Source organism: Malaclemys terrapin, chromosome 5 (assembly GCF_027887155.1).
Source record: "Malaclemys terrapin pileata isolate rMalTer1 chromosome 5, rMalTer1.hap1, whole genome shotgun sequence".
In the NCBI taxonomy this organism is placed as follows: Eukaryota; Metazoa; Chordata; order Testudines; family Emydidae; genus Malaclemys; species Malaclemys terrapin.
Genome location: NC_071509.1, coordinates 79,419,441 through 79,435,475, shown reverse-complemented (window position 1 = coordinate 79,435,475; position 16,035 = coordinate 79,419,441). Strand labels below are relative to the sequence as shown.

The following is a 16,035-nucleotide window of genomic DNA, read 5'->3' as shown; positions in this document are numbered from 1 at the left end:
TTAGGGAAAATGCACAATTCCACCCAATAAATCAGAGATTTTTCAATATCAGCAAATGAAAAAAACAAAAACACCTCTGTACTGTTAGGTCAGTTTGTGCATACTTTTTAATAATTTACTTCACTGAGAGGGAACCGAACTGGGAGAGGAGAGAAATCTGATAAAATATTTGTTGGAAAGAATCAGAAATCCTATCTTTACTCCTCTCCCGCCCAAGCCCATCCATTCAAACCTCCCAACCTCAGAGGACTGTGAAACAGGGCTCGTGTCCCTTTAACTCTGGCTCTTGACCACGTGTCGGGGGAAGGCTTGGAATCCCGAGTATCCAATGGAGAACGTTCCATGGACGTTGCGCGTTCGGATCCCAGGATTCCGGGCTCAGAGGGGCTCGTCCTGCAAGAGGGAGCTGTCAGCGCCTCTGGGCGACGGGTTCGTCTTCTTTAGTCATATGATTGGCTGTTTCCTCCCTTGCTGGCAGTGGGGACGCTGAGCTTAGCCGTAGACCCCGTTCACTCCCGCGTGCAATGCCGGGCGGCCACGCTGCAGCGGGGATGCTGCGCCGCCGCTCTTACTATCCCCAGCCAGCTGAGCTGTTGTGCGTGCTCTACCCACTAGGGTTGCTGTGAGTACGGGCGGCGGTAACAGCAAGTAGCAGCATGGCTCCTACTCTACTCCAGAAGCTGTTCAACAAAAGGGGCAGCAGTTCGGCTTCTCCTCCCAGCAGGGCACCTAAGGAAGGACCTGCCTTTAGGTGAGAAATTGTTTCTTTCATGCCAGGGATATTACTAAAAGGACATTACTCAAGGGGTGGTGGGTAGCCTTATTGGAGCCAAGAAAGCAAGCCCTGGGCAGGGGCACCAGCGGGAACGAAGGGGTGTGTACATTTCCCCGGAGCCAGCCGGAGCGCGCGCGCACCCCCCAGCTCGTGTCATTTTTGATCACCCTGGTATCGATTTGTTCACGTTCACACAGTGCTTTGGAAACATAAAGCGCGTTAAGAACTTGATATAATTCTTATTGGTAATAGTTTGCTTCAGTACTTTTGATTTAGAGCCAGCTAGAGAGTTAGTGCCTCTGTTAGGGAATATTCTGCAATTTTAGGTTGGCCTCTGATCTAACAGGTTTGGGGAAATGGCTGAGATTTCCACTAGTCCAGACACTTATACATGTTTGAGAGCTGTTTCATTACAAGCCTTCTGTACAAAAGTCATTTTGTTAAGCATTAATGTTGTGTTAACCTGGTCTGTGTGGATGTCTGGGGTCTGGTGCCAGCTACCTTTCAGGGTCTTAAATTGGGTGAATGAGCTTTAACTGTGATGGATCCTGGGGTGTGGAATTGATCACTCACACTTTGGACATCTGCCTCAGACCATCTTTCCTCACTGTGAAAGAAGGTCTATAACCTTTATTCTCTGGATTTTTCAGTGTAATCAGCATCAGACATAACAGACTAATTTTCAGTCTTCTAGGGTGTTTCTGAGTCCTTCGGGTTTGTCCTTAAAATCTCCAGACTTTTGAGCAAGTTACAACTGCTGTAAGTAGCATAGCCACAGGTGCTGTAACTATGAATACGATATTACATAGAATAGAAAGTCTGGTGTGGGCAGCAAAACTGAGTTATTAAGTCTCACTATGGGCCAGATTAATTAAAAATTGAGAATATAACATGTTCCTGCATTAAACAAAATGACTTGATGTCACTTCGTTACTACCCTTAAATAGTGCAGAAAAACACATGCAAAAGAGTAGTGGGGGCAGAGAAGCAGGTGAAAATTATTGTACCTATATAGTTGCTTTCTCTCTGCTGTCTTCTGCTTCTTTTTCTTCTCTTTGATGTCTCAGCCATTTTGTCTGGATTTCAAATCTCCTCATATGCATAAACTGTTATAATTTTTAATTCCAGACTCCAAATAAAATAATACAGAAAACATTCTGCCTTCATCTTTCTTAGTGTTTGTATCTTATTACTTGGGTAACTTGAATTCAAATCTTTTCTTTTTTTAAATCTGAGTTGAAATGTGTCTTACCTTGAATTCAGGGTTTCATCTTTTGTTACCTCTGATCATGTGGAACAGCGGGGAGCTGCATGCCTTCCATTGCTTTAGGTGCTAATGATTTCATGAACTTTTGCACATGAAACATATAGGGATTCCTTTAGGGGCCTGGATGTGTAATCCTGATTTGATGATGGCTTTACAAAAAAATAAATCCGCAGGGACCATATTCTAAACAACTTAAGTGAAAAGATTCTGGATCCCTTTTCTATACCTTATCAGGTCACAAGACCAGGGTAGTTGTGGCAAGCAAAATAAATGGTATTGCATATGTGTCCAACCAAACCTTCATGTGAGTACTCACCATGACTAGCTTGGTCTTGTGAGTAGATAGCATATAGAAATTGATAAAAAGAACAAAGAGTACTTGTGGCACCTTAGAGACTAACAAATTGATAAGATTCCTGACCTTCACTTCCTGAAATGCTAAGAATGCTGTGGGGAGTGAGACTTAGGCCTTGGCTACACTGGCGCTGTATAGCGCTGCAACTTGCTGCACTCAGGGGTGTGAAAACGCCCCCCCCGAGCGCAGCGAGTGCAACGCTGTAAAGCGCCAGTGTAATCAGCGCCTGCAGCGCTGCACGCTCGCTCGCAGCGCTGCAAGCTATTCCCCTCGGAGAGGTGGAGTGCTCACAGCGCCGCGAGAGAGCTCTCGCAGCGCTGGCACGGCAGCGCTGTTAATCCCCAAGTGTAGCCAAGGCCTAGGAGTAAAAACAAACAAAGACCCCATTCAACAAGTGACTTAGTGCAAGCAGAGGGGACCACCAACATAGAACCTTTTGAGTTCAGAGGTCCTCTGAATGGGTCAAATGTCATCCGCTTGAAACAAATTTCAGGATCAGAGCCAACATTGGGTAATGTCAAATTTGGATTATATATCCAGATTCTAAAGTGATTTGCTGTAAATGTTATGAATCACTGGGGAATCTAACATTATTGCCACATTATTTCTAGAATGTTGCTAATGGATTGGGAAGACTTAAAATGGCCAGGCCCAGAATTCATTGTCCCTTTAAATCATAATGCAGACAAAAAGCCTTGTGGTACTGGGGGGCATGGAGAAAGTCTGAAAGAGCAAAAGCGTGTGTTATGTACTTGTAAATTTTAAGTTGAGAATAATTCTGGATGCCTTAATGTATATTGCTTTGGATCAGAGGTACAAAAATCGATTAAGGTGCAAACCCATTTGCAGGGATTTCATTTTAATTAAAATGTCCCCAGGTCTAGGTTTAAGGGCCTGATCCGGCAAGGAGCTCCAGGTGGGCAGACTCCTGCACAAAGTTCCGCTGAAGTCAGTAGGGAGCCTGTCAGCACGGAGCTCCTTGCAGCATCGGGGCCTATAGTAAGGTTATTTATTTATTATACCAGATTTTTTTGAGGTGACTGAATTTCAGGTTAGAATATTGAAATACTGTGTGAAATTCAGAAAACACTAACATTTTTAACAAATTATTCATATATTATGCCTTTTAGGATTTCATGCACTCGTTCTGCAGTTTTATCTCTTCTCCTGTCCCCCAATTTTTTGGGGGGTTTCACTTCTATCTTTTTTTTAAATTGTGTTCTGGGGTTATATGCCTATTTGTCTCCCACCACCACCACCACTTATGGAATATTTAAATCCTCAATACTCCCATTCTTAAATAAATGTATGATGGTAATGCATGATTCATAGTTCTGTTCCTGTACACAACCCACACTTCTTCATTTAATATGTGTCTTTGCTTTTTTTAACTGAACCCTCAAATCCCAGCCCTCCTGAAAACCCTTAATGTCATCTAATACTGAATTTCGAAGGATGAGCTGTGACAGCCAGTACTAAATATTCTGGGGGTACATCTGGGATTTGGTGGCTTCTAGCTCAACATGATTCAGCAGAAAGTTCCCAGTAAAGATCTTTGTACTAATGGGGACATGTGGCTGAAACTGGTTGGGGAGAGAAGAGGATCTCTGCTATTTTTACCTCCCCTACAGTCTCTGACCCTTACATTCCTGTGTCTGCCTTTACTGTTTCTCTTGGCACTCCTAAGCAGATGCTGTAAAATTGATACAATATTTGTAAATTTCACCTCTTTCCACAGGGTTTCCAGCCATGAAACTGACTAGAGTCTTGTTACCTTCACTCTACTGCTGGAGAAAGTGATGAACAAGCAGAGCACCTGAAATTGTTTATGGCCATGAATGCAGCATGTATGTTTACCTGCCTTGTAGGCAGGTGACATAAGAACAGCCATACTGGGTCAGACCAAAGATCCAGCTAGCCCAGTATCTTGTCTTCCAACAGTGGCCAATGCTAGGTGCCCCCAAGGGAATGAACAGAACAAGTAATCACCAAGTGATCCATCCCCTGTCACCCATTCCCAGCTTCTGGCAAACAGAGGCTAGGGACACTATCCCTACCCATCCTGGCTAATAGCCATTGATGGACATATCCTCCATGAACGTATCTAGTTCTTTTTTGAATCCTGTTATAGTCTTGGCCTTCACAACATCCTCTGGCAAGAAGTTCCACAGGTTGACACTGTTGAGTGAAAAAATATTTCCTTTTGTTTGTTTTAAACCTGTTGCATATTAATTTCATTTGTTGACCCCTAGTTCTTGTATTCTGAGAAGGAGTAAATGTGTGCATTCAGTGCAAGAAGCTCACGGCCCTCAGTGGCCAAGTGCAGGCTCTGGCGACCAGAGTGGCTGAACTGGAGGAGCTCAGGGAGATAGAGGAGTACATGCATAAGACTTTCCAGGACACAGCAGAGCATGCCTACCCCTAGTCTGAAAGCCTCTGCACTGTTAAGAAGGATGAAGGTCTCAGGGAAGGAGAACATCAAGCTGGAGCAGAGGGAAATGATCCCATAATTGGGACCCTCTTTCCAGATGATGTCATAGTATTATGTCATTCTCTTACACTGAGGATACTTCTCTGGAGGGGGGACTCATGGTATTAGGAAGATGGAGGTAATATTATGGGGGATTCAATTTTTAGAAATATAGATATTTGGGTTTGTGAATGATGAATTGCCTGCTGGGTGCGAAGGTTGCAGGCCTCTCAAGACATCTTGACAGGCTTATGTGCAGTAATGGGAAGGAGCCAGTGGTTGAGGTACATGTAGGTATGGATGACATTGGGAAAGATAGGAGAGAGGTCCTGGAGGCCAAATTTAGTGTGCTAGGTGAGATCTCCATGGTAGCATTCTCTGAAATGCTTCCAGTCTAACATACAGAGCCAGTAAGGCATTCAGAACTGCAGGGTCTCAATGTGTGAATGAGACAGTGGTGCTCCGAGGGATTTAGGAATTGGGGAACCTTTTGGGAAAGGAGGAGCATGGGCTATACAAGGGGAGGCCAAACCGTGGTTGGTGAGCCACGTGCAGCTCTTTTACAGTTAGTGTGGCTCATGGAGCCCCCCAGGTTCTCCCTCTCCCCCCCAATTTTCCACCTATTAGATGCCGGGGAGGAAGCTCAGGGCTTCTGCCCTGCGATGGGGTGGTGGGACTAGGGGCTTTTTCCAGAGATGAATGCTGCCTGCTGTGGGGGGGGGGGGTAGGGGTGACACAATTTAAAGGTCGCCTCCCCCAACAGCTTTGGGCCTCCCTTCTTACACTCAGCGGCTCCTCCTTGCAGTTCCCAGATATTTGCCACTGCCTCTCCATGCAGAACTAGCACCTGGAACTGCAGGGAGGGGCTGCTGCTTTAACTCCAAAGGGAGAGGCAGCAGCAAAAGCAGGGGCTCTACTTGCAGCTCCCAGCTGTTTGTCTCTGCCTTTCCCCACAGCTTGCAGCTCCAGCAACTGCCATGCAGGGAGGGGACTCAGCAACAGCATGTGACTGAGCGGGTCCAGCAAACCCTGGCATAAATTGCAGGGGCACATGATCCCACGTGCGCCAGGACCACACTCCCTGCAGGGCTGAAGCCTTGAGCCCTGGCAGGCACCTCCCATGGGGCTGAAACCCGAGCAGGCACACCCTGGCTCTTGAACTTCTGAAGATTGTCTTATGTGGCTCAGAGGGTCAATAAGTTTGGTCACCCCTGGCTATACCTAAACCAAAATGGAGCCAGATTGCTGGCATGTAAAATTAAAAAGATCATAGAGGAGTTTTTAAACTAGGGGCTGGGAGAGAGTCAACAGCTACGGAGGAGCATGCGGTTCAGACAGATACATCCCTTGGAGAGGATTTATTAAAGGGGATACTCCATATCTTAGTAAGGAGGATAGAAGTTGATAATGTTTAGGTAGGAACTGAAGAGAAACAGTCAAACAATAGAGTCCCCTTCAATTACATTAAATGAAGGCAGACAACTAAATATTGACAAACTTTATAAGTGCTTGTATACAAATGCTAGAAGTCTAAATGCTAAGATTGGTGAGCTTGAGTGCCTGGTATTAAATGAAGATATTGATATAATAGGCATCACAGAAATTTGGTGGAACAATGATAATCAGTGGGACAGGGTAATACCAGGGTACAAAATATATAGGAATGACAGAGTAGGTCTTACTGATGGGGGTTGAGGTGGGGAGGTGGCACTCTGCATGAAAGAGAGCCTAGAGTTATATATAGTAAAAATCTTAAATGAATCATACAGTATCATAGAATCTCTATGGATAGAAATTCTGTGCTTGAATAATCAAAATATATCAGGAGGAATATACTACTAACCAGGATGGGGACAATGACTGTGAAATGCTCAGGGAGACTAGAGAGGCTATAAAGGCAGAAAACATATCAATAATGGGAGATTTCAGCTATCCCCATATTGAGTGGGAGCATGTCTCTTCAGGATGGGATGCAAAGATAAAATTTCTAAAATTAATGACTGCTTCCTGGAGCAGCTAGTCCTGGTACCCACAAGTGGAGAAGCAATTCTTGATTTCATCCTAATTGGCACACAAGATCTGGTTCAAAAGATGATAATAGCTGAACTGCTCAGTGATAGCAACCATAATTAAATTTAACATCCTTGGAGCGGGGAAAGTACCAAAGAAACCCACCACATTAGCATTTACCTTCAAAAAGGGGGAGCTACACAAATAGGAGTCGTCTAGTTAAATGGAAATTAAAAAGAGCAGGCACAGGAGTGAAGTGCCTGCAAACTGCATGGAAACTTTTTTAAAATACCATAATAGAGGCTCAAATTATATTTATACCCAAAAAAAGAAAAACATTGAGGACCAAAAAAAATGTTACATGGCTAAACAACAGAGTAGAAATGGTGATTAGGGACAAAGAGACGTCTTTTAAAAATTGGAAGTCACATCCTACTGAGGAAAATAGAAAGGGATATAAACTCTGGCAAGTCAGAAGCATAATTATCAGGCCAGGAAAGAATTTGAAGGCCAACTAGCTAAGGACAAAAACTAACAGCAAACATTTTAAGTACGTCAGAATCAGGAAGCCTGCCAAACAGTCAGTGGGGCCACTGGACGATTGAGTGCTCCGTTAGCACCTCGAGTAAGACAAGGCCATTGCAGGAAGTTAAAAGAATTCTTTGCATCAGTCTTCCTGGCAGAGGATATGTGAGAGATCCCACACATGAACAATCCTTTTTAGGTGATAAATCTGAAGACTTGTCTCAGATTGAGGTGCCAGAGTAGGTTTTGGAACAAATTGATAAATTAAACAGTAATTTGTCTCCAGGGCCAGATGGTATTCATCCAAGAGTTCTCAAGGAACTCAGTTATGAAATTGCAGAACTACTAACTTTGGTATATAACCTATCTGTTAAATCAGCCTCTGTACCAGATGGCTGGCAGATACCTAATATAATGCTGATTTAAAAAAAAAAAAAAAAAAAAGTCTCCAGTGGCAATCATGGCAATTACAGTCCAGTAAGTCTAACTTCAGTACCATGCAAGTTGGCTGAAATTATAGTAAAGAACAGAATTATCAGAAACATAGATGAACATAATATGTTGGGAAAAAGTTTTGGTGAGGCATGATTTCCTTTCACAAATCTATTAACATTATTGGAGGGAGTCAACAAATATGTGGACAAGGGTGATCCAGTGGATATAGTGTACTTGAATTTTCAGAAAGCCTTTGATAAGGTCCCTCACCAAAGACTCTTAAGCAAAGTAAAGAGTCATGGGATAAGAGGGAAGGTCCTCTCATGGATCAGTAACTTGTTAAAAGACAGGAAACAAAGGGTAGAAATAAAGTATCAGTTTTCACAATAGAGAGAGGCAAATAGTGGGCTCCCCCAGGGATCTGTACTGGGACTAGTGCTGTTCAACATATTCATAAATGATCTGAAAAAAGGGGTAAACAGTGAGGTGGCAAAGTTTGAAGATAATACAAAATTACTCAAAATAGTTAAGTCCAAAGCTGATAGCTCAGAATTACAAAAGGGTCTCGTACAATTGGGTGACTGGACAAGAAAATGGCAGATGAAATTCAGTGTTGATAAATGCAAAGTAATGAACATTGGAAAACATAATTACAACTATACATACAAAATGGTGTGGTCTAAATTAGTTGTTACCACTCAAGAGATCTTGGAGTCATCAAGGATAATTCTCTGAAAATATCTATTCAATGTGCAGTAACAGCTTTTTTTTTTTTTTTTTTTTTTTTTTTTTTTTTAAACTAACAGAATGTTAGTAACCATTGGAAAAGGGATAGAAAACAATACAGAAAATATCATAATGCCACTATATAAATCCACCTTGAATACTGAGTTCAGTTCTGGTCGCCCCATCTCAAAAAAGATGTATTAGAACTGGAAAAAGTGAGACAGGCAACAAAAAAGATTAGGGATATGGAAAAGCTTCCATATGAGGAGAGATTAAAACAAAACTGGGACTCTTAGAAAAGAGATGACTAAGGGGAGATGTGATAGAGATCTGTAAAATCTTGAATGGTGTAGAGAAGGTAAACATGGAAGCATTATTTACCCCTTCATATAACACAAGAAGCAGGGGTCGCCCAATGAAATGAATAGACAGCAGGTTTAAAACAAACAAAAGAAATACTTCTTCATACAACATACAGTCAACCTGTTCAATTCATTGCCAGGGGATGTTGTGAAAGCCAGAAGTTCAAAAGAGAATTAGATACATTCATGGATGATAGGTCCATCAATGACTATTAGCCAAGATGGTCAGAGATGCAACCCCATGCTCTGGGTGTCCCTAAACCTCTGACTGCTAGAAGCTGGGACTGGACAACAGGGGATTGTTCCGTCAATAAATTGCCCTGTTCTGTTCATTCCTTCTGAAGCATCTGGCACCGGCTACTGTCGGAAGACCGGGTACTGGGCTAAATTGGTCTGACCCAGTATGGCCATTCTTATGTTCTAAATTGTCTGTCTGCAGCTTGGGAAACAATACTGTACGACTCACATTTTGGGAAATTATCTTTGGACCTATAAAGGCAAGAAACTTTTGTGTTTTGGTTTATTTTTAATAAATGAAAGTTTAAATTCTGCAGAAAATGATGAGACATCCTCACCTCTTACCATGAGAAGTTGTTCTTGCTACTGACAGGTGACTTTCTCAAGCCTGATCAGTTTCTGTCATTTAGCACTGATTACTGTTAAGGGGAAAACACAGTATAATAAAATTAAAAATATGACCAACTTCATAACTGGAAAAAAATGTGTAGATACTACTTTCAGCTGAGAAGCATTTGATGGCTGTAGCTTGTTGGTAACATTCTAAGAAATCCTAATTGCTCTTGTGTGTGAGAGAAAACATTCATACTTTTGTATAGTTAAAATCCCAAATGTTCCTCAAAACCTTTAATACTGGCTGTTACTGCACTTCAAAGAAAAAGCTATGCAGCTGATACTAGAGATTCTGGGAAGCTCCTGGCTCCATGTGCTCAGTAGAAAATCCATTAAGAAAGCCAGACACTAGGAATGCAGATCTTGGGGACTACAGTAAGGGAGCTTCCTACAATAATGTAATGTATTCAGTTAGAATCTTCTAATGCTAATGTATTTCAACTAATTACTAAAGTGAAACATTTGTGTGTGGGAGGGTAGTGGCTCTAGAGAAATGAATGACTCTGGCTTTGGATAAGTTGATCATGCTTTAATTGTCATGGCAATTGTAATTCTGTTCTGGCTCATGTTAATGCTGTTCTGCATTTTTCAGCTCTATAGACTGAAACTGTCTTCAGGAAGCTGAGGGCTGAGGTTGTGTAAAAACTTTAACTAAGAGGGGGAAACGTGTGAAGCTAACAGTTTACACGACATGTCAGAATGTGTAAAGCAAAATAAATCAGACTCTTTCTGGATTACATTTAGGTTGGTAAAGTCTCTGCTTCATGACTTCCATAAAATCTTTGTTGGGAGACTGAGTGAAAGGATGTTGTAAAAGAGGATATAATTTCATTTAACATGCATGCTGTAAAAGATGTGAAACTGGCAAACAGGCCACTACTTCAGCTTTAAATATTCACTGGTGCTTCTGGTGTCCATAATGGAACGGATGTTGTATTATAACTGTGCAGGATCTCTAGCTGGTAACTGTTTATTAGCTTTGGTGTATGATATCATTCACTTCAGGGCCGGCTCCAGGCACCAGCCCACCAAGCATGTGCGGGGCGGCGCGGTGGGGCGCTCCGGCCCGAGAGCAGGGGCGCTCCGGCCCGAGAGCAGGGGCGCTCCGGCCCGAGAGCAGGGGCGCGACTGGGCTCGCCGCCCTCCCCGCGGCGCTCCGGCCGCCGGGGAGAGCAGAGAGACGCAGTGGGCTCGCGGCCCTCCCCCTGGTGCTCTGGCCGCCGGGGAGAGCGGAGAGCCTCGGCCGGGCTCTCCGCCCTTCTTCCGGCGCTCTGGCCGCCGGGGACAGTGGAGAGCCCCGGCTGGGCTCTACGCCCTCCTCCCGGCGCTCTGGCCGCCGGGGACAGTGGAGAGCCCCGGCTGGGCTCTACGCCCTCCTCCCGGCGCTCTGGCCGCCGGGGACAGTGGAGAGCCCCGGCTGGGCTCTACGCCCTCCTCCCGGCGCTCTGGCTGCCGGGGGCTCTCCGCCTTCCCCCAGGTGCTCTGGCTGCCGGGGAGAGTGGAGAGCCCCGGCTGGGCTCCCCGCCCTCCCCCCGGTGCTCCGGCCGGTCGGGGATTGCTCGGTGCCCTCCCCTGCCGCGCTGGTCGGGGGGTGTGTGTGGCTTTTTTGCCTAGGGCGGCAAAAAAGCCAGAGCCGGCCCTGATTCACTTGGCAGTTGAAACAAGTAATTCCTTTGGTCATAGTGCCGAAATGCTTGGGGAGATCCCATTTGCTAAGCACTACTTCACAGCACTTTATTGCAAGCCTGGCAATAATCCACTCTTTGTAAAAGGAAAGAAAGCAGTAGTGAGGTTTGTTGAGTGGCATTCGTATGTTTGTTCTATTTTGTTGCTGTTCATTTCAATAGATTTCTATAATCTAACTGAGTTTCACCTGGGCTCCTTGGATATCCTTAGATATCCAGATAGCAACAGTAGCCAGAAATGCCACTGGGTGTCTAAATAAGGACCTTTTTTAAAAAATACTTTTAGACAGAAATTGGGCTCCCAGTTTGGGGATGTCATCTGAAAAAGCAAATCCTCTGGCTCTTCACTCTTGTAGATACCATGTCCTTATATCTCTCTGTAAAGCTGTTTTGATTTCCTTCCCACCCTCTTCACTACTGAGCAAGAGCCTTCAGAGATTTCTGAGTTTTCCAGATTTACTACAAGAGTACTGACTGTCTTGCTCTTCTTTCCCTCCTTTTTCTTCTTCTTCTCCCCTCCCCCCACCCCCATCTCTACTTCAATTGCAGCCTTGGAAGAAATCTTGGGATTCTGTTTTTTTCCCCCCACATCAGAGCTGAGTGGACATGTGTAGGTCTTATTCCTGGAATTCTTGACAATCTTTATTTTTTTAACTTCTGTGAAAAATATGCCATTTTTCTGACTTTTTTTTTTAATTGTCTTTGCAAATGACCAGATTAGAACTGATCCATGTATGCAATGTCAATAACTGTTTGCATCAATTAATCACACACAGCTCTTTTCAGAAGTGCAGAGAAAAGTTGCAAGATATACCTTAGTACAGACAGAGAAGAGAAGCACTGCATTGTGGGATGGAGTTAGGAGGACTAGATTTATTGCTTCAGCTGCAATAACTGTGCCTTCTCATCTGCACTGGGGGCTGGGGAACTATTATGGACTGTACTGGGGCATCTAGATGTGAGCTAAAAAGTGTTGTTTTACAAAGCAACAAACTTATTGGGTATTTATAAGACCACTTTAGTATGTAGACAGGACGCTTTTTATGTATGCAGTGTTGTAGCCCTGTTGGTTCCAGGATATTAAATGCAGTGTTTTATGGGCATTTCTACTACTATCAGTGGCAATTCCTGTTTTGCCCAGTGCAGAAGAGAGATTACAGTGAAATGAAATATATGCTGTGAGTGTTGTGAAACTAGCTGAGTCAATTAGGCACTCTCACTGCTATGTACTTTCACAAAGTTTGCTAACATATTCCATTTCTATATCTTTCTGCCCAACATGCTCAAGTAAGGTGCACAGAAATATTAATGAAATGTGCCTCACAACACCCCTGTAAACAACGTGTGAGTTCCACTGTAGTTACTTCACAACATCCCTGTTTGGCATTAGGGTTACCATACGTCCGTTTTTTCCCAGACATGTCCAGCTTTTTGGTAATCAACCCCCCGTCCGGGGGGAATTGCCAAAAAGCCGAACATGTCCGGGAAAAATATCGCCGGCCGGGCACTTCCCCTCCCGCAGCTGCTGTGCTCCTTACCTTGACTCTTCTGCTCTGTTTAAAGCCGAGCTGCCCAAGCACTACCAGCTTCGGGCAGCCTCCATGCTTCCAGACCCTGAGCTGCCAGCCGGGCACTTCCCTCCCGGGCTCCGGGGGCGCAGGGTCCAGAGGCATGGGGGCTATGCGAAGCCGGTCGCGCTCGGGCAGCTCGGCTCTTAAAGAGAGCCGAAGAGTCAGGGGAGGAGCACAGCAGCCGGAGCCCGGGAGGGGAAGTGCCCGGCCGGGGGCGCAGGGTCCAGAGGCACAGGGGCTGCCCGAAGCCTGAGCGCTACCAGCTTCACGGTTTGCCGGGCAGCCTCCAGACCCTGCGCCCCCGGCTGGGCGCTTCCCCTCCCAGGCTCCAGCTGCACTGGGGAAGCGCCGGCCAGGGGCGCAAGGTCTGGGGGCTGCCCAGCAAACGGTGAAGCCGGTAGCGCTTGGGCAGCCCTTTTCGCGTGGCTGGGAGGGAGGAGGGGGAATGCGGGGTGCTCAGGGGAGGGGGCGGAGTTAGGGTGGGGACTTTGGGGAAGGGGTGGAGTTGGGGTGGGGTAGGGGGTGGGAAAGGGGCGAGGCCAGTGCCCCGTGGAGTGTCCTCTTTTTTTATTTTTTAAATATGGTAACCCTAGTTGTAAGGCTAAATTCAATGTTAGTGAAATGCTTAGACTTCTGGTTTGAAATAATTCTAGAAATACAAAGTACCGTTACATTTAATCTCTTCCTGACCCTCTTTCTCCTTATTGGATGATTCACAGCTATTTGTTTGCATTAAATCCACTGTCTGTGTTTTGCCAGGCTATCTTTGGTTTAGATGAACTTGTTGTTCCAGATTTCAAACAGAGATCTGTCATCATCTTGGACTCTGAACACTGTGGTGATCTCTTCATTTTATAAACCTGGATATAGAGTATCACAAAAAGTTGCTTGCGTGTTATGGCTAACTGCCTGGTTACTACTTGCACTGAATTCTAGGGCAGTTGATGCATAGAGAGAAAGTATTGGGAATATTGTTGCAGGGAACATTATAGCATCACCGATCTCAGGGGAAATTGGGAGTCAGAAGGACTGGTTAACTCAGTGCAGCTAACACAGTTATGAATTCCTGAAAGAACTGTTTAATAGTAAATTAGATTGAACTATGTTTATAGCTTAGGTTGTGAAGGCAGCCAGGCCATTTTATACACATTAATACAACATTTTGGCTTTATCATGATTGGTAAAAAGGATGTGGGGTTTTCAGTCATGTTAGTTCAATTGCATTATCTTAACAAGCATTAAGATGGCTTTTTAATCACATTAAGCTAACATATTTGAAGCTATGTTTTAGCTGCCCTGTTTTTTTTAGCCGGGGGGGAGGGGGAAAGAGCTTACATCACAGCCAGCCAACACACCTTCAGATATTTCAACCTGTGTCTTAACAAGCATTAAGAGACCTCTTCAAACACGTCAAGCTAACACAATTGGGAGAAAACACCCTTTTATCCATCAAGACAGGACCTATAAGTAGGGTTACCAATTTTGGTTGGATGTATTCCTGGAGATTTCATCACATCTTTAATCAGAGACTCCAGGACAATCCTGGAGGGTTGGCAATCCAACCTATAAAACCTGTATATGACCACAAACCATATTTGCTACAACTGTGCTTTAAAGCAGTTTTGGATATGGTTCCAAGCCCCAGTGTAGGGGAGTAACTCAATCAATAAAAGTCTAGTGCTTAGGAGACTCCAGAATGCAGTTAAATCTATCCATTCCCTGACCAGATCAAACAGTTGTCTACCTCCAGACATTTTCCAAGAGCCAATTTTCTTCTATTCAAAACACCCCATGTGTAATTTTATGGGTGTGCCACAGGAAATACTTTGAGGAGAAAATTATACAAGCATTTTATGCAGTAAAATTTTGTTCTTTTTCTACCTAAATCAAGCAATATTGCCATTAAAATGGCATAACTCAAAATACCTATCTAGGGCTGATCCTAATGGTAAAAAGTATTCAGTAGTTAATGGTGTAACAGGGAGGAAAATAGGAAGAAGAATTTCAAATTTGAAACAGGCATCTGGTTCTTAAATTCACTTAGTTGATCAATTGTTTTACTTACAGGTACAAATTATTGTTGACACTTTATCCATCTGATTTTTTTTTTAAATAAAATAAACCACTGGATGAAATGTCGAGGGTAATCTGCACCTACGAGTTAAACTTAGTTCCAGTAGTGTAAAGGAACAGTACGATATTTGTATTAAAATGCAGTGTTGGCATGTCTGCTAGATATCTGAGTGCAACAGTGGCTTTTTATTTTTCATTAGTGAAATATTAAAATAACAATGATGTGAAACGGAGATTTGGCCTGCTGTCCTGACAAATTTTTAGTAAGCAGGAAGTAAGAATTTGAGATTTTAACTCTAGCTATACTGAAGTCCCTTACTACGGCCAAAAAAGAATTGCCAATGTTTGACACTTGTCCATTTAGCCATATACTTCTTGGCAACCTTTAGGGAAAAAAATCTTAAATTAGCAGTATGTTTTCCACATGTGAAGAGTTGACCTCTACATTTCAAGGTACCTACCAGTTTTTTGATGTACTTAGCCTTGCATGTTTTTGTGCAGACACATTCAGTGAATTCCAAAATACTGACTAATTTTTTAGATTGCAAGCAACATTTTGGCATCTTAGTGTAAAATAACAATTTTTATTAAACACTGTACAGGTATTCATAGAACTTCTTATTGTTTAAAACTCTCCATAGCTTGCGTATTGCAATACAAGATGAAATACCTGGCTATGTGTGTTGTACACTTGGACTTGATAAATATCATTTCTTTTAAAAGAAACATACAACTTCATAGGTAAGATACTAAGCCTTTATTTAAAGCTGAATTGAAATCCCTTTATTTTACAACTTGATGTCTGAATTAGTCAGGGCCCCATGTACTTTGGGGCAAACTGGACCTAAATCCAGCAGCGAGCATTGTTGTGATTTTTTCTGCAATCCAAAAAGACGCTAGCAACTGAGTTTAGGGTGTTGCAGCAGAAGAGCCCTAATGCTGTGTCCTAGAACTGGTTACACGCCTCTAACTTCACAAACCTGAAAGTTTCAGTATTATTTATAGGACAATTCATCAACAGCCCTCTTTACAAAAAACAGTTAAGGAGAATGTTCTGTGCAGAACAGGCAAACTGTCATAAAACCAACAAGAGGAACAAATCACGTCTCTGGCTAAAACTAGAGAAAATTGTTGGTTTGACACTATATCCG

The 16,035-nt window shown here is 43.6% G+C and overlaps 1 protein-coding gene across 2 annotated transcripts in view; it reads left to right on the top strand.

The window, feature by feature from the left end:
- The first annotated feature begins 396 nt into the window (after positions 1-396).
- The window catches only part of FNIP2 (folliculin interacting protein 2), a 74,226-nt gene continuing 58,587 nt past the window's right edge, over positions 397-16,035 (top strand). For both annotated transcript variants that reach the window (XM_054030414.1, XM_054030413.1), the window contains exon 1: positions 397-751. In XM_054030414.1, the coding sequence (XP_053886389.1) occupies positions 657-751 (95 nt within the window). In that variant the 5' untranslated portion in view covers positions 397-656. The remainder of the gene's footprint in view (positions 752-16,035) is intronic.